General features: G+C 38.4%; 2 protein-coding genes across 3 annotated transcripts; both read left to right on the top strand.

Moving 5' to 3' along the window:
• Positions 1-1336: 1336 nt before the first annotated feature.
• ppp1r7 (protein phosphatase 1, regulatory (inhibitor) subunit 7) lies at positions 1337-7570 on the top strand. 2 transcript variants are annotated; one of them, XM_079348622.1, is made up of 10 exons: positions 1337-1463; positions 2212-2307; positions 2413-2468; positions 2656-2721; positions 2879-3009; positions 3255-3417; positions 3601-3717; positions 3824-3928; positions 4059-4145; positions 5477-7570. In XM_079348622.1, the coding sequence occupies exons 1-10, from the start codon at positions 1424-1426 to the stop codon at positions 5651-5653; spliced, it is 1038 nt and encodes a 345-aa protein (XP_079204748.1). In that variant the 5' UTR covers positions 1337-1423; the 3' UTR covers positions 5654-7570. The 2 variants fall into 2 exon arrangements, with proteins under 2 accessions (XP_079204748.1, XP_079204749.1); XM_079348623.1 differs by lacking the exon at positions 1337-1463 and adding an exon at positions 2037-2138.
• A 708-nt stretch (positions 7571-8278) lies between these two features.
• On the top strand, positions 8279-15849 carry ubxn7 (UBX domain protein 7). The gene is made up of 11 exons (XM_079347748.1): positions 8279-8412; positions 10353-10506; positions 10671-10735; positions 10859-10924; positions 11126-11238; positions 11605-11751; positions 12197-12287; positions 12554-12684; positions 12960-13488; positions 14534-14613; positions 14812-15849. Exons 1-11 carry the CDS (start codon positions 8307-8309, stop codon positions 14971-14973), a joined length of 1644 nt encoding a protein of 547 aa, XP_079203874.1. The 5' UTR covers positions 8279-8306; the 3' UTR covers positions 14974-15849.
• The last annotated feature ends 240 nt before the right edge of the window (positions 15850-16089 follow it).

Here is a 16089-nt window from a genome sequence, read left to right as displayed (position 1 = left end):
AGGTAAAAAAAAAGATTCCATTATCCATAAGATGCCAAGAGAAAATGTAAGGAGTACCATTTTGATGATTGCAATTGTGGCCATCTCCTAGGCTTTAATCTTAAGTATGTCTGAGAAACTCTGATGGGGGGAGCAACTCAGGGTTGAATAAAATCAAAATAAAAAGGACTAAGGAACTATAAGTCTGAATTTTTGGTTGGACTGTCGTCCAGCTGTTGGTGACCTGACTGAGATATGTTTGCAGCTTCTTTTTCACACACAGACAAAACCGAGCTATGTGTTTTAGTTGTCTTAACTAATGAGTAATAGATGTACCCTCTGCCTGCCGAGTCAATGGTCCTGCATCCTGTCAGTTGTTTACACTGTTGTAATTTGTATTTTACTGGCCTCCTATAAGCTAACAAAGTATGTTGTTTGAATAAGTCTTATAATGTAGTCCATCATTCATATCAAGCTCCCTGTCTTTTGTTCTTATCCAAGAAGGTCACTTATGACTTCAATGTACCTGACTGTAAGACTGTGTGAGATAAAACAACCACAACAACATAGGCGCATGCAAATGATTAGATATTTTGAGCTAAAATCTGCAGTATCTTTATGTTTTGGGAAATGTGTTTGGGTGTAATATGTTAAATGACATGTTATGTTCTGTTTTGTTAAAGGCTAACTCAAGGATTAGTATTTGGAAACTGTTGTCGTCACCAGACCTTTAAACTGTGTGCCTCCATCTTTTGCAGGCGTATTCTTAAAATGGAAGGTATGCAGGGGCAGAGTGGGAAGTGATTGTATAAACAATCTTTTGTGAAAGTGCAGACCGGGGGACTTCACAGCGAGAAGGGTTTTTCACAGTCAAGCTGTTTAATACTCCTAATCTGTTACTCTTCAGCCAGAGCTACATAATTAATTTACCCATTACATTTTTTACTACAGCTTTTACAATCATACTCTTTCAAAGTTGTTTCCTCCTGTTTCTCAGGTTACACAGGGATGCTCATTTTCCTTTTAATGACAAATTACAGTATGAAATTAAAAAATAAACAGCTTCAGCAATTCAATTAATTGTGTTTATGTAAACTATGCAAGTGAGATAGAATAAAAAGAGGAAAGAAATACCTGTTGAGGTTGTATTGTCTTTCTTATTTAACAGAAACTAACCTTTCTTTGCAGATAGAGAATGTGAGGAAGTGCCAATAACCTTTAGACTTGATCAGGATTAATAGATTCATGATTTACACAATAGCCTGGCACGCTACTCACTTACTGTTTATTCCCATTACTCTCTGTTTTATTACTTTATTAACTTGATAATTAATTCATTTAAATACAGTGTCCTGTGCAGCGTGATAGCGCCCCCGTGCGTCTGACCGCCGTATGAACCTTCATCTGATTGGATGAGCAGTCGTCAAGACTGTTTACAGGAAACATGGCTTCCCGGTCAGTCGGAGAGCTACAAGAAATGGAGGGTGAGTACAAATTAAAAGACAAAAAGGCGTGTTTTAATTCTATCAGCGGGGTGAGCCAGACATTAACCAGTTCAAACGTGTCTCTCTTTGTAGAAGAGCAACTCGAGGTATTTATTACCCCTGTTATTAACCGGATCATCATCCTCGCTTTGCAAGCTAACATGCTAACAACAGTACTCGTTAGCAGATGTTGTTTTTGAGCTAACGTCAAATCAAACCGACTGGTTAATAAACACACAGTAATATTCTCTCTTTCTGAGTTGTCTAGTTGAATATATTGAAACAATATTTTCTGAAATTATCACTGCGTGTTTGCCTTTGGAGCATGCGTCTTATCTTAGTTCATAAACCTGACTGCTAAAGGGCCAATTCATCTAGCATGGTCAGCAGTGTTTAGCCTGTGTGTGCATGTAAAATGAGCTTAGCCTTTGAGTTTCCTCTAAACTAGTAGGATTGGAAATAAAACGATGGGATCACATCCACAAAGGATATAAGTAACCGTTTTTATTGTGGGCTAAGGGAATCGTGTTTCCGCTGTGTTTTAGTGTGCACATGTAATATTATCATCATTGCTTGTTGCTGGATGTGACGTCCTCTGACATCTGAAAAAGTCGCCGTTCAGGGAGGATTGGAGCTTTGTCTTTGTATCAGATTACATGTGTATCAGCTAAATGTGTAAGTGAGACATAATCAGAGGACATAGCTGCCTGTGTGTGTTAAAATTAATCTGCTTTGTGCTGACTTACAGTGGACAGAAGGGGCGAGTCTGAGGAGTCTGGTGATGATGAGACCAGAAGAAAGAGCATCAATGGCGACGTTGACCCAAATCAGCCCACTTCCACAAGTAAAGCACATGACACACAAATCAGCCTGAAATATAAATTGTGAATGTCTTGCTGTGATGCAATGGACATTTGAGTTTATCAGTTAAATCCTTACTCTCCTCAAGGTAAAGAAGAGTCTCCTGTCGACATGGACACCATAACCTTGGACCCTGAGGAAGAGGTTAGGAGAGATCACTACTTTTTGACCATAACCTATCCATGCAGTTTATGTTTTAATGATTTTTAGAAAAAAAAATGTTCTTGATCTCTGTGGTAGATTTTAATATAGGGGGTGGTGTTGGGGGAGAAAATCTTCATTTGCCCACTAACAGACATTTTGTCATCTTTAAATGTTTGTTTCTCTTTAGGATGTTGATCTTGTTCATTGTCGAATTGGAAAAATTGAAGGATTGGAGGTGCTACAGAAGGCTAAAGTAAGTAACTTAACTATTAAGTTACAAGGTTTGTTTGTTTTTTTAATTGAGAAACAGGTTGAAACTGTTTTTTTGAACATTAGCCATATCAAAACATTGTTTATTATATCCATTAATTGCTTCTTTTTTTTCTTTTTTTGTTATCATTTTCTTACAGACACTCTCCTTACGGCAGAATCTCATCAAAAAGATAGAAAACCTTGAAAGTTTGAGCTCACTTCAGGAACTAGATCTCTACGACAATCAGATTCGCAAACTTGAGAACCTCCAAAACCTCACAGAACTGGAGTAAGTCTAAAGAAAACTGTTGGTTTTATTTGCATTGTTGAAGCACACTGCAGAGATTCCATCCATAAGTTGAGTATTTTATTGTGTATCTGGTTGTTTTGCACGGAAGTGGATGTTTAGCTTGAATGCCTGAGTTGTATGTTTTGTGTTGTCGATTTTTTTTTGGAATAATTATAAGTCTCATACTGATAATTCTAATGATAACACAGACCCCAATAACAAACGTTTATTTGACTGATCCACAGGCAACTCGATGTATCTTTTAACATTTTGAGGAAGGTGGAGGGTTTGGAGCAGTTGACTCGCATGAAGAAACTTTTTCTGCTTCACAACAAAATAAGCAGCATTGCCAACCTGGATCACTTTAAATGCCTGGAGATGCTGGAGCTGGGCTCCAATCGCATTAGGGTATGACATCAAGGGTATTTTGTGTTGACAGGAATGCTGTTAAAAACGTGGCAAATAAACAACATTCATTTTAAATACATTTGATTACAAATGAGGGTTTAGAGTGAGATATTAAAGGGCATGAAAGTAAAATCTTAATGTTGCGTTTACAGTGTTTCTGTTTTTATTTGTTTGTGTTTACAGGTCATAGAGAACCTTGATTCCCTGCCTTCTTTGCAAAGTTTGTTTCTTGGAACCAATAAAATAACACAGCTTCAGAATCTGGACGGTTTACACAACTTGACAGTTTTAAGCATTCAGGTATTCTTAAAGGAGTTCTCTTTGGCATATTACAAGAGTACAATGATAAAGCTGAAGTGTTTACATTCAGACATGAGTTAATAACTTTGTATACATTTGTTTGCAGAGTAACCGGATTACTAAAATTGAGGGTCTACAGAACCTTGTCAGCCTGAGAGAGCTCTATCTGAGCCACAATGGCATTGAGGTCATTGAGGGATTGGAAAACAATGTGAGTTATATCATTTCCACAGCCTCTTACTGACGGCACTGATTGAAAATCTGTGTGTCTGGCTGGTTGTGTAAAAATGTTCAACATGGTTTGCCCTGAAGGTTTAAGTGCTGTTTGTTTCCCCTTACAGAAAAAGCTTACAACTCTGGACATCGCAGCCAATCGAGTAAAGAAAATTGAGAATATCAGCCATCTGACAGACCTCCAGGAGTTCTGGGTAAGAATCATTTGTTAGGTTTAACAGTCATGTAACTTTATGTTCTTTAGTTTCATTATTTGAGGTGTTTTAGAGTAATTAAGCATGTAATGTAGCCTTTCTTACAGCTAAAACAATTTGACCTGAGGCAGCAGCTAAAGCTTGTTTCTAGTATTGACTGTGTCCCATTTTAAAGTCTGATTAAGCCATAAAACAGAGCTCTGCAGCCACCGTTAGACTAATTACAAGCGTCCTTCGTCTGATGTGACATGGAATGTGAAAAAAATCTATTGACTGGAGTGATCAAAAAAATGTGAGCTATTTTAAGAACATAAAAGCTGCACTAACTTTATTTCACAAGAACTTTAGTTAAATGGAGTATTTTGATCATTGCATAGCACTTGTAATAATACATCAGTTGAATTGTTCTTTTGAAATGATGTATATGATCCATATTTATCTTCAAACTTATTCATAATAAGTTAACAAAAACATTCAGTCTGAACGTAAACAATCCACCATAGTAGGTTGGCACCTAACTAGCCAATCACAGCGAGTCTGAGAGGAGTCTTGTTTGGGCTGCAGAGACAATAGGCTGATTCCATTGAAATATTCATGTTACACACTGACACTTGAACACAAGGTTAAATGAAGAACGTTTCTATTTTACAGCACTTTTAGTTTGAGAGGACATGTATCAACTTTATTGGCCAGTCGAGCAATACTTTTAGATACTGCCTGTTTTAAAACTACATAAAACTATACTATATAAATTCCATTATTTGAATGTGTCTTCGTCAGAAAGTACAGAAACTTAGAGAAAAAAAAGACAGATCTATATTCCCGCTTTAACCCAAATCTGCTGTGATTGAAAGAGAGCAGCTGTAGGGCTTGAGAGACATACGGAGGATTTCTAGAGAACATAAGTTGCTACTTTAAAAAAGAGAAGAAACAAAGTCACCTTTATATACCATGTGTTTCCATTGACAGTATTTTATATAAGTGAATTTGTATTATTCGTTCAAATTTAGGCTAGATATGTGCATACACAAATTTGATTCTGGTTTTCAGTTGCTTTTAAAACACAGAATTAGATATTCAGGTGTAAATTCTGGATTCACAAAATAATCTTGAGTTTTCAAAGGGAAATCCTGTCCAAGGTTTTGATTTTCATTCAGCAGTTTCCTCTTGACACCTCTACTGTTTTGTAAATCTACTTATTTGACCATTTTATGTTCTAAATTATGATGTGGTTTCTTAAAGGTTCTTCACATATGTCTCAATCGCTGCTACAATGTGGTAAAGTTTTTGTTTCCTCTTAAAAGCTAAGTTTGTTTTTAATCAATCTCCAGATGAACGATAATCAGATAGATAACTGGTCGGACCTTGACGAGTTGAAGAATGCCAAGTCCCTGGAGACGGTCTACCTTGAAAGAAACCCTCTACAGAAGGATCCGCAGTACCGGAGAAAGATTATGCTGGCGCTGCCCAGTGTGCGGCAGATCGACGCCACCTTCATCCGCTTCTGAGCCGCAGTGAAGCGTTCCCGCTGCCAAATTTCAGTGTTCACTCCTCACCAACCTGCCTGCCCTCCCTAAATAACAGAAGTTCATTTTGAAACACACTGGCCTCTCTGAGTCATAGAGTCGGTCCTGACACAAACACACATTCCAACATCAAACTCACCCAAGGCTCACTCCACATACATGTATGCATGTATGCACTAAATCACATCTTGATCTATGCTATTGTGTTGAAGCTTATTTATTAATGAAGCTGAGTATAAATTGTGAAACGGAATTTAAAACATTTACATTCATGCCAATTTCCTAATTTTTCCTCTGCATTTTTTATTTATATTTTGTTAAAGGTTAGCATGTGGAATATAAAAGCGATCCATTGTCGTCTCTCACTTAAACGATGCCCGTTAGGGGAAGCCAAAGTTTTACTTGGCAATGTTGTTGATGTTGAATGGCTATCAGGTGTGAGGAGACTGGCCTTTCTACTATATATAGAGATAATGTGTTTGGTTTAATGCTTTGATTGGTTGGGTTGAAACTGTTCTCCCAAGATTTGCAGTGGGTTCACACCTTTTAAAATAAATAACTTCTCATTTGGTTCCTATTCAGACACTTTCTAGATTTACAGATATGTTACAGTTAAGATGAAAATGTGGCAGCGAGCTAGGAAGATTTGGCTCCATGGGACTTGAATCTCATCAATGAAACGAAGCAGAAATCAATTATCAATTAAAGTACACTGGTTTCATTGAAAAAATCAAGGGTACATTTTTATTTCCAGAAGTCTTATCTATTGATTTTCTAGATGTTTTACGGCCCAGAGGCCGCTTTTCTGATGAGTACAAATGACCTGCCCAAAAATGTTTTAACTTATCAAGTAACGTTCCCAACCCTCCTTATTTTAATTTAGTTTAAGCCCTTAAATCATCACTGGTGAGCCCGGGATCCATTTTACTTTTGGAAATGTGTTCACAGAAGTCATCTGACCTGATACAGTGAAATGTTAGATGGCAGGACTGGTCTCACATACAATAATAAGTGGTAACTTTTGGAAAATAAATTCCTTCAGACTTTTGGCACTGAACATATTATGAGATTCAAAGATAAGTTAATAAATGCTGCACTAAACTTGACACATTCTTAAACCCTTCCTAAAAATACATCTTTATATTTAAGATGATTATCTCTAAAAACTGAACTCATTTTTCTCAAGGCCAACTGTATATAACGCATGTGCACTCCCTAACAATTAAAAGTGATGTATCTTTTATATATAAACCTCAGGGTTTAAAGGTTGCATTGACCCCGAACAGAAGCATCAGTGACTTTACATGGAGTGAGCTTAATGAAGTATATGGACCATTTTCATCCAATAGAAGAGAACAAAGTAATAATACATTGGTTTGAATTGTTGCAAACAAAATCAGTTTTTTTCTTAGAGGAATGTCGCCAATAATACTTTTAACGCTTAATGTCCATGGTTAATAAACTAAAACTATAACATCTCTGAGCCCATTCGAGACTATCAACAAAAGCGAAGGACATGTATGTAATGTTATTTTATATATATTCAGCTTTAACTGTCTTTAGTTTATCACTGGCCAGTGGAAATACAAGCATCACGTTGTGTATTTTGTAAATATAGTTTGGACATATCATGATGTAGAAAGTTAGTGCCATCATCACCTTCCTGTTGTAAAGTAAAATCTCTCTTTTTTTGATTTCTTGTTTTTGCCAGGCAGCACTACAGATTAGTGTAAGATAAAGATACCTTGGCCTTCAATGGTCGCTTACTGAGCAATTACAGTATTTAATTGCTAGTAGTTCATTGTTGTTGGAACTTATTCTTCAGGTCTTGGATTTGGTGGAAGCTGTTTTCAGACTGAATGTATTATGCAAATAACAATAAAATGACACTACTTCAAAGAGCCTGTGAGGTTGTAATATATTAGTTTAATTATCATCTATGATTTGTAATGTGACCTGTTCTTTTTACTTATACAGCTAAGAAGTACAACTACAGTTTCTCAAAGTGGGGCATGAAGTCCATCAATTAAAGGTTATTTTATTTGTGAAATTCAAATTTAAAAATGTCTTAAAATTGAAGCCAGCTGGATTTATGAATATGTTGTTTACCATAAAATAATAACCCCCTGAAAGATGTAGTTATGAATAACTGGATACAACTAAAAACATTACTGCTAAATGTACAGTAGAAGTATTCCTGTCTTTGGTGCAGTTTAAATAGCCTTCAGTTTACATTTATCCATCCTATATACCTGTTTGACCGGGAAAACAACAAGCAAAATGAATAAACATTACTCTGTTAATATAATTTTCTTCTGTACAGCAGAATTCGTTCGCTTTTTCCTAAAAAAAAAGTTCTTGTCTTGTGTTTGTTTCTAGCAAGTTTTAATCTAAAATCTATGCAGATACATTTTATTGAGCATATTTTAATCGTCCAAATGACATACATATTTATATAAATGTGAACCAAAAAGAAATCCAAGAAGAACAATTAAATACTATTAAGAACTATTACTGTGTCGGCTTTACAACTACCGGACTGCGTTACCCACAATGCAGCACACCCTTTGCTGACGCACATACGCGCATGGGGCTTGCGCCGCGCCGCGCAGGAGGAAAAAAGACGGCGTAGCGCATGCGCCACATTTATGTTGTTGTTTGTGGCGGTAAGATGGCGGCGCTCGGAGACACCTCAGCTCCGGGGGTGAACGGGTTAATACAACAATTCACAGCAATAACAGGTAATAATTACATTTCATTGTGCGCTATACACATCAAGTAGGTTTGAGTTATTTAGTAGGGATAGTCCCCTTTGGCCAAAAAGCATGAAATCAGTGCGAAGGAAGGAAACCGGACGTGAAGTGTTTCTCTGTCTGTCAGTGCTTTGCAGAGGGAACCACAGCCAGTTGTCAGATAAACTCCACTAAAAAACCTGCGAAAAGGACCAAAAAACCATCCGCTGTTAATATTTAATGTTAAAATAGCTTTAGATATTACCCTCTCTCCTTTGTGGTTTTATACCAAACACTATTTAACAGTCCCGGGGATGATCTGTGCTGGTCTGTGCTGTGCATGTTGTTCGGAGGGGAATGGAGGTCGGCTGTGTAACATTTCTTCTTCATCATCAACCGGAGCTTCACACTGTGTGACTGTCATCTTCACTTCACGTCCACGGCGTTCACAACACGCCGCTCGACACACCGTCTGTCTTAGACTACTCTTTCAGAGCTCCTCTGTAGTTTTTATGTGCTTTATAAGGAAGGGCATTGTATAAATTTAAGTTATTTCTCGAAGAAAAAAGAAGGAGGGGGGAGTCAGTCCGGGGGCTGCTGTGCTGCTGGACTGGAAAAGTGAAACAGACATGCGCAGTACATGCGGAAGGATCTGTAACGTTACACTCAAATACCGATAGATCCTCGTTTATTGTAATTTTTTTCTCCTTACATTTTTTTATTGTTTAATGCTCAGTGTCGATTATTTAGTTTATTTAATCACAGTTGTGGAGTGTTTAATCTGTTAGTTTCACGTCACGTTGCTTAAAACATGAGCTGTGTTACTACTACTTCAGAAAGTATACCATAATATTTTAATAAAAAGTGTGTTTATTTAAATAGTAGCATTAACTTTAGGTATGGTGAGATTTTACATTGGACTGCTTTTCTAAGTTCATGATTGATCAGTTTATACACTATTCTTCAATCGAGGACAATGTTTAGAAATGGGCAGTGTTCAAATGTAATGAGGCATTATCACAATAAACTGCTAGCTTCATTTAACCATGACATGTAAAAAAAAAACATGCATCAATATTAGTCTGGTATTTATTGTATTTGTGGCTCTTCCATTAAGTTCCTCCATCACGTCGTTTAATATCCAAAAAAGTACTGACATTTTATTTTTCTACTGAAATAGAGACAGTGATTGTAGGCAACATATCTCGTTGTGACATTTTAATGAGCAAATGACAAGATGTTTTAACAAATATTTTCTTTTCAGTTCAAATAAAATATTGGTAATGTTTTAGACTCTCTAGTTTTAACATAAATAAATACAATATTGGTATTTGTAAGAGCCAATATGCCTATTGTTGATTTGATTATAAATATTTAGTTAAAAATGATTGAAATTTGATTTTCAGTACGTTCATGTTAATTCATAATGTTTAAAATGGTTTGTACAGTCATAATTTAGTCATTATAAATAATTTTTTATGTTTCTAAATGTTTTTGATTATGACATCACTGCGTATTTAAATGTGACGCATGTAACGTAGGTAGATGGAGTCAAGTGTTGATGGAAGCAACACAGTTTTTTGACCGTGCTTTCGACCTTTGTTGTACTTTTATTTTACTTTGAATTTTTTACAGTAAACCTTTTAAAATGAAGAAAAAGTTGTCGTTTTTTCGCTCGCGTTGCAAATGCTGTGAGTTGACTCCAATAAGTGGTACAAAGGACAAAGAAAGAGACGGAGTGCCACTACAGTATTAATAGTCATAACATACCAACACATAATTAATCAAACACTAAATCTATCCATATGCATATACTGTTTTTATTATTTATTTTTATTGAGGATGTCAGAGGATGATATGATGATATGTTCTAGTATTTTAAAACCTCAAGCGTTCTTGTTTTAGTATTTTTAAATAAACTATGTGCATTTATCCAAAATATCTTTTAGGAGCCACCGAGAGTGTAGGAAAACACATGTTGGAGGCATGCAGCAACAATCTGGAGATGGCAGTGACAATGTTTCTGGACGGAGGAGGGATTGCAGAGGAGCCCAGCACCAGCTCAAGTTCAGCAGCTTCAAGCAGCAGAGCCCCTCCTTCAGAGTAACATCCCCTTTTCTCTTCACAAACTTCAGTTAAAACAGTCCCCCCTCACATATCTTTGTTTTACTGTCGTTGACCCTCTCTGATGGAATGGGATCCCAAATCTCTCCCACTTTAACTTTGTAACTTTAGTATAACACTGTAAATGTTTCTTTGTGTCTCAGTGAAGTACGAGCACCGATTCCCCAGAAGCAGGACATATTGGTTGAACCTGAACCATTGTTTGGAGGTATTACTCTGCTCCTTCTCTTATTGAGCCTCGTGTAAACGGGTCTTTGACAAATATTTGGTTGGCTGTAGTGTTTCAATCATCTGTGTAGAATGATCTGTAATGTGTCTTTTTCTCATGCAGTACCAAAGCGAAGAAGACCGGCTCGATCTATATTTGATGGTTTCCGAGACTTCCAGACAGAAACTAGTGAGTAAAATCAAGTTTTCCACCTTTTAAAATACCTGCTGAGGAGCAAATGTGGTATGATGTAGTCCTTTCCTTGAATTTCCCTTGGGATCAATAAAGTATCTATCGATCTATCTATCTACCAAGTCACAACCACAATGCAAAACGTCACTGTCTTTTGCCTCAAACTATAACTCTGATTGTTGTTGTTTTTTTTCTCAGTTCGCCAGGAACAGGAGCTGCGAAACGGTGGCACGGTGGATAAGAAACTGAGCACCCTGGCAGACCTTTTCCGCCCTCCCATTGAGCTCATGCACAAAGGCAGCTTTGAGACGGTAGGGAGTCACTTACCAGACACGTTACACCACACATCTTTATTCAGCTTGTGTGAACTTCAGAGAAATCTCAGATGGTGACTGTGTAGATAACAGGTGGGACACCAGGTGTGCCGTGCTTGGGAGGTCAGAGTATGCAGACAAAAGTTATGAATTATGTATTTCCCCTCTCTGGTCCTCCCTTTCTCCCTTGTTAAAAAGGCAACCAATTATTTATGATGTCCATTGGTGCCAGCTTGCAAATCAAAATCACTCAACGTAGCTTTGTATCTGACAGCTACGGAACATCTTTCTATTTTTTAGTTTCATGCAGCCTGCTTGTGTTATTTCTTTTCTGATTCTCTATTTTATTTATTGTTCCAAAAGGCGAAAGACTGTGGACAGCTGGAGAACAAGTGGCTAATGATCAACATTCAAAATGTTCAAGACTTTGCCTGCCAGTGCCTGAACAGGGATGTTTGGAGTAATGATGCGGTGAAGACCATCATCAGAGAGCATTTCATATTTTGGCAGGTATGCACTTTCAGATTCAGGTTTCTGCTGTGATATGGTTTATAGGAAGACAAAGTTGGTGTTGACTCATTTGGTGTGGTGAGTGATTTGTAACACCAGTGATTCAAAAACAAGAACTTGACTCAATACAGCTGCAGAACCTGTTTTTTTTTTTTAAATTATATCTGGCGTGAAATTAGGTTGGAGATGTGGAGTCATTTGAAATAAAGAAGAGTCCGTTTCTACTAGTAGAAGTTGTATGGTGCTTACTAAAGGATGCATGGTTATTTCTTTTTCAAAATCTGACAATAAAACAATTTCTAACAATTTACCATCAAGACTTAAATATGATATATAACCAGCAAAAACTCCACTGTGAATGTTAAAGTCTCACCAAGCTGACTTTTACTGACCTGTCTGAAGACTCATGTTTGTTTTGTGTTGTGCCTTTTTCTTTTCGTTCCAGGTATATCATGACAGTGAAGAGGGACAACGATACATCCAGTTCTATAAGCTGAACAAGTTCCCTTATATTTCCATCCTTGATCCTCGCACAGGTGAGTGAGGATTAGAGGTTTGCTGTGGCATTATCTCCACACCTGACATCTGTCTTGGAGTACAGAACAACGGCCGTTAGGAAAATGTGTTTTAAAGCAACATTATACAGAATCCTTGATCAATGATGTGTGACTGAAGAGACACCATGAACCACTTTACTTCAGATCAGTTCACCTCTGCTCTTACTGTCCTCTTCTTTTGAATCCCTTTGTTGAAGAAAAAAAAAAAAACGTACAACTGGGTGTTCATATCGTGTTCCCTGCAGGTCAGAAAATGGTGGAGTGGAACCAGCTGGATGTGGCTTCGTTCCTGGAGCAAGCGTCCGGCTTCCTGGCAGAGCACGGGCAGCTCGATGGGCCTTCCTGCCACGCACCCCCAGCCAAACGAGCTCGCTCTGTGGGTCTCTTATCTCATAGAAATATTCTGTCAACTGAAGAGCTGTTAATTGAGGTTTTTGGTTATTATTTCTTTTTGTCTTCTCTCGTGCACTTCATGTGAAGAGCACATGTTTTTAAACTTCTACAGTTTCTATCTACATGAACTGAAAGTGAAATATTCTACAAGCTTGATCCTCAGAATGTTGTTACTCATACTGTGTATTTGTTATAGTTAGGAAAGTCCTGCTTTTTGATTTGTTGCTCTAAAGCCACGCACTCTGCTTGGTCTTCCAGGAGAGCTTGATTGATGCCAGTGAAGACAGTCAGCTGGAAGCAGCAATCCGGGCCTCTCTACAGGAAACCCACTACGAATCCTCAAACGCCCCCGAACCCCCTGACTCGCCCCGATCAGACGACGAATCAGACGCTGAGCCTTTCTCTGACAGCGAGGGTCTCATCTCCGTCGACGGCTCAGACAGTGAAACGCCAGGACCTCACGAGGAGAAGAGCTCCATCAGCAAGCACACCCCGTCCCTCCCGTCCGTGGCAGCCCAGCAGCGCCTGCACCCCGACAGTTCCACTTCTTCCTCTTCTTCCTCTTCTTCTTCTTCCCACAGAAAGTCTCCGTACAAAGAAAATAACCACAGTCACAAGAAGGAGGAAAGCAAAAAGAACCACCTTGAGCCCTCAGCCTGTGCTCCTTGTCATCCTCCGTCTGACGCAGACTCCGGCGGGAACCACTGTCTCCCTGCAGGTGAAAGCACCGGGCCTTCCAAGACCAGCACCATCAAAACCTGTGAAGAAGATTGTCCTGATGACAACGGTACGTCATCCTATCATCTGAAAAAAAGCTAGCGGTGATTGAAGTAAGATGTCTGACAGGGCATGCCTTTGAGTCTGTGGTCCAGTCTGCAGACAGACCACCTCACAAAACAGTAAATGATTGATCCGAGTTGCGACACTCGAACACGGAGAACCTCTAGCATAGCTACAGAAATACTATTCCAGATTCAGGAACGAAAACAAAAGTCCTTTTCAGTTTCACACATTTAGCAAAGACATAATTGGAATTCATCCATTGACAGCATTTCTCGTCTAATAAAGTTTGTTCGAAGGTTGAAATAGATTCAGAGCCAAAGAAAGAGGTCAGGGACCAGTTGAAATGTGAACAAACACTTTCTATGACACACATTTTAAAGATCTTGACTTGACACATTTGTTTCTATCTGAAACGAAGAGTGGCGAGTGATTGCTCACGAATCTGACCCACCAGATATGTAAAAACCTGCCATCAGCTGCAGGGAAGGCACTAAGTAGCTGACCTGCCAAAAAGAAGGGTGAAAGTTGTGAAGTTTTCAAAGTGGCAGCTGAAGAACGGGTAATCTAAATGTTGCTCCTGCAAATATTCCAACGGAACAAATCGAATCCTGAAACCATTGAAGGAGACTCAACCTGTTAGAGTTTTGTTCAGTTTCCATAAATACACAGCGCCTGGAGCTGTTTCGATCTGAAGGGTTAAGCCTGATCTTACCTCCTGCAGGCTGTCATCACAATCAGTGAAGCCCATTTGTAAACAAAAAATTCAGTTTGATTAAATTATTTATACGTGTTTTATTTGACATGTATTCATAGTTGTGATTGTTGTGCACAGTGTCTCTTTGTCTGTGAACTTTTATTGATGTTGAACGCATCACCTGCACTGACTGCAGTGAGATTTGAATGCAAGTCCGAGCCTGTCATATCATATAATAATCATATCGATTGCACAACGGGATCACATGATTAAAGTCAAAAACGTGGACGTTGTTAACTTGTTGAATAGACTGCATGCAAGATATTTACCACCGTTGTTTTTTTTTATCTTGTAGGTCCCAAAGCCAGGTTGATGCTTCGATACCCAGATGGACAAAGAGAACAAATATCCTTGTCTTCTAAAGCAAAACTTTTGGTAAGAATCTGTGCTTTATGAATTTGCAGAATATGCTTGTCTCTATTTCAGGGTCAATTTGTCATTGACAGAGACAGTCTCTAAGTCATATTTTTAAGTCAACTGTCCAGAAGGTGTCATAAATGTGAGCATTGAAGTGCACATTGAAAATCATCTCATGATGTTCTTCTGTTGTGTATTACTTCCTCTCACTTCAAGGCCCTGGTAAAACACGTCCAGACCAAAGGTTACCCTAATGAACGCTTTGAACTCGTCACCAACTTTCCCAGGAGGAAGCTTGCCCACTTGGACTATGACATCACGCTGCAGGAGGCGGGGCTTTGCCCACAGGAGACTGTATTTGTGCAGGAGAGGAACTAGCCTTGTCAGACACACTCACTCTGATCTCTGTATCTCTCTGGTTGACCTCACCCTCTCACAGATGGCTCAAGATGTTACTGGCCTTTGATACCTTAATTCCCCGTTCTTCTGGAATTAGGCCCTGTGTTTCGAATGACCACTCTAAGTGGATGGACTACTCTACCTGCCATGCCACTAGTCTAAAAACTGACGTCCTTACCGTCAGCTCGATCCCTGTGTAGTGCTCAACAATTGTCCAGCAAGGGTTCAGGGAGGTCAGAAGTCTTTAATTTTCTTAAATTACCAATTCCTCTCTGATTCCAGCTTCATTTTGTTTTGGAAACTGAAGCACATCAGGACAGAATTGACCTCATAACTAATTTTCAAATAAAAAGTACAACCATTAATGAGGCCCTTCTTGATGATGAGGTGACAGGGAATTGGACAAAAAAGAGCTCCCGGAAAGACAAGTAAAGGGAGGATCATTCTTGTTTATTTTGGCTCAAATGTGGCCTCTCATATGGCCACGGATAGAGAGAGCTTGTAATTATACTGAGGGTTGAGTTTTCTGAGTAGAGGTCAGACAATAACAAGTAAAAAAAATCTCCCCCTGTTGGACATTTGTGACACACTCGTCATGTATATCTGACAGAACTCTGGTTGATCTGCACATTTTTACTCAAGTTTCTATTGGTTCATTAGAGACTAGTACATTGTTTTTGGATTTCAACTTTTGATACAGAAGGGAATGAACAAAGGGGGGGTATATTTCATCAGTCGGACCTACACTGTACAGAGATGGCTTAGAGACTGATTTAGCTGTAGTCATTGTGTCCTCTCTTTTTTATATGCTGCCAAGAAAATATGCTGATGTTAAAATATAACCACCAAAACCAAGGGAGATGCTGCTTGGTCTTTTTGTTACGTTCTTTATTTAACACATAGCTATGATGTGCAAAAACTGCAGCAATCAGTAGCTGACTAGATATTAACTACTACACTATTTGCCAACTCTTTTTGTACTCAACGATCTTTTTGGGTCATTTAAAAGAACTAGTTGAAAAGCTCGACATCCAGCCTCAAAATAATAAGAGCAATTTAATTTACAAAGCACATTTCATTACAGGTAAGCTTCAA

This window comes from Symphodus melops (genome assembly GCF_947650265.1).
Source record: "Symphodus melops genome assembly, chromosome: 7".
NCBI lineage: Eukaryota > Metazoa > Chordata > Actinopteri > Labriformes > Labridae > Symphodus > Symphodus melops.
The sequence above is the reverse complement of the archived record's forward strand: the minus strand, read 5'-3'. Positions and strand labels throughout refer to the sequence as shown.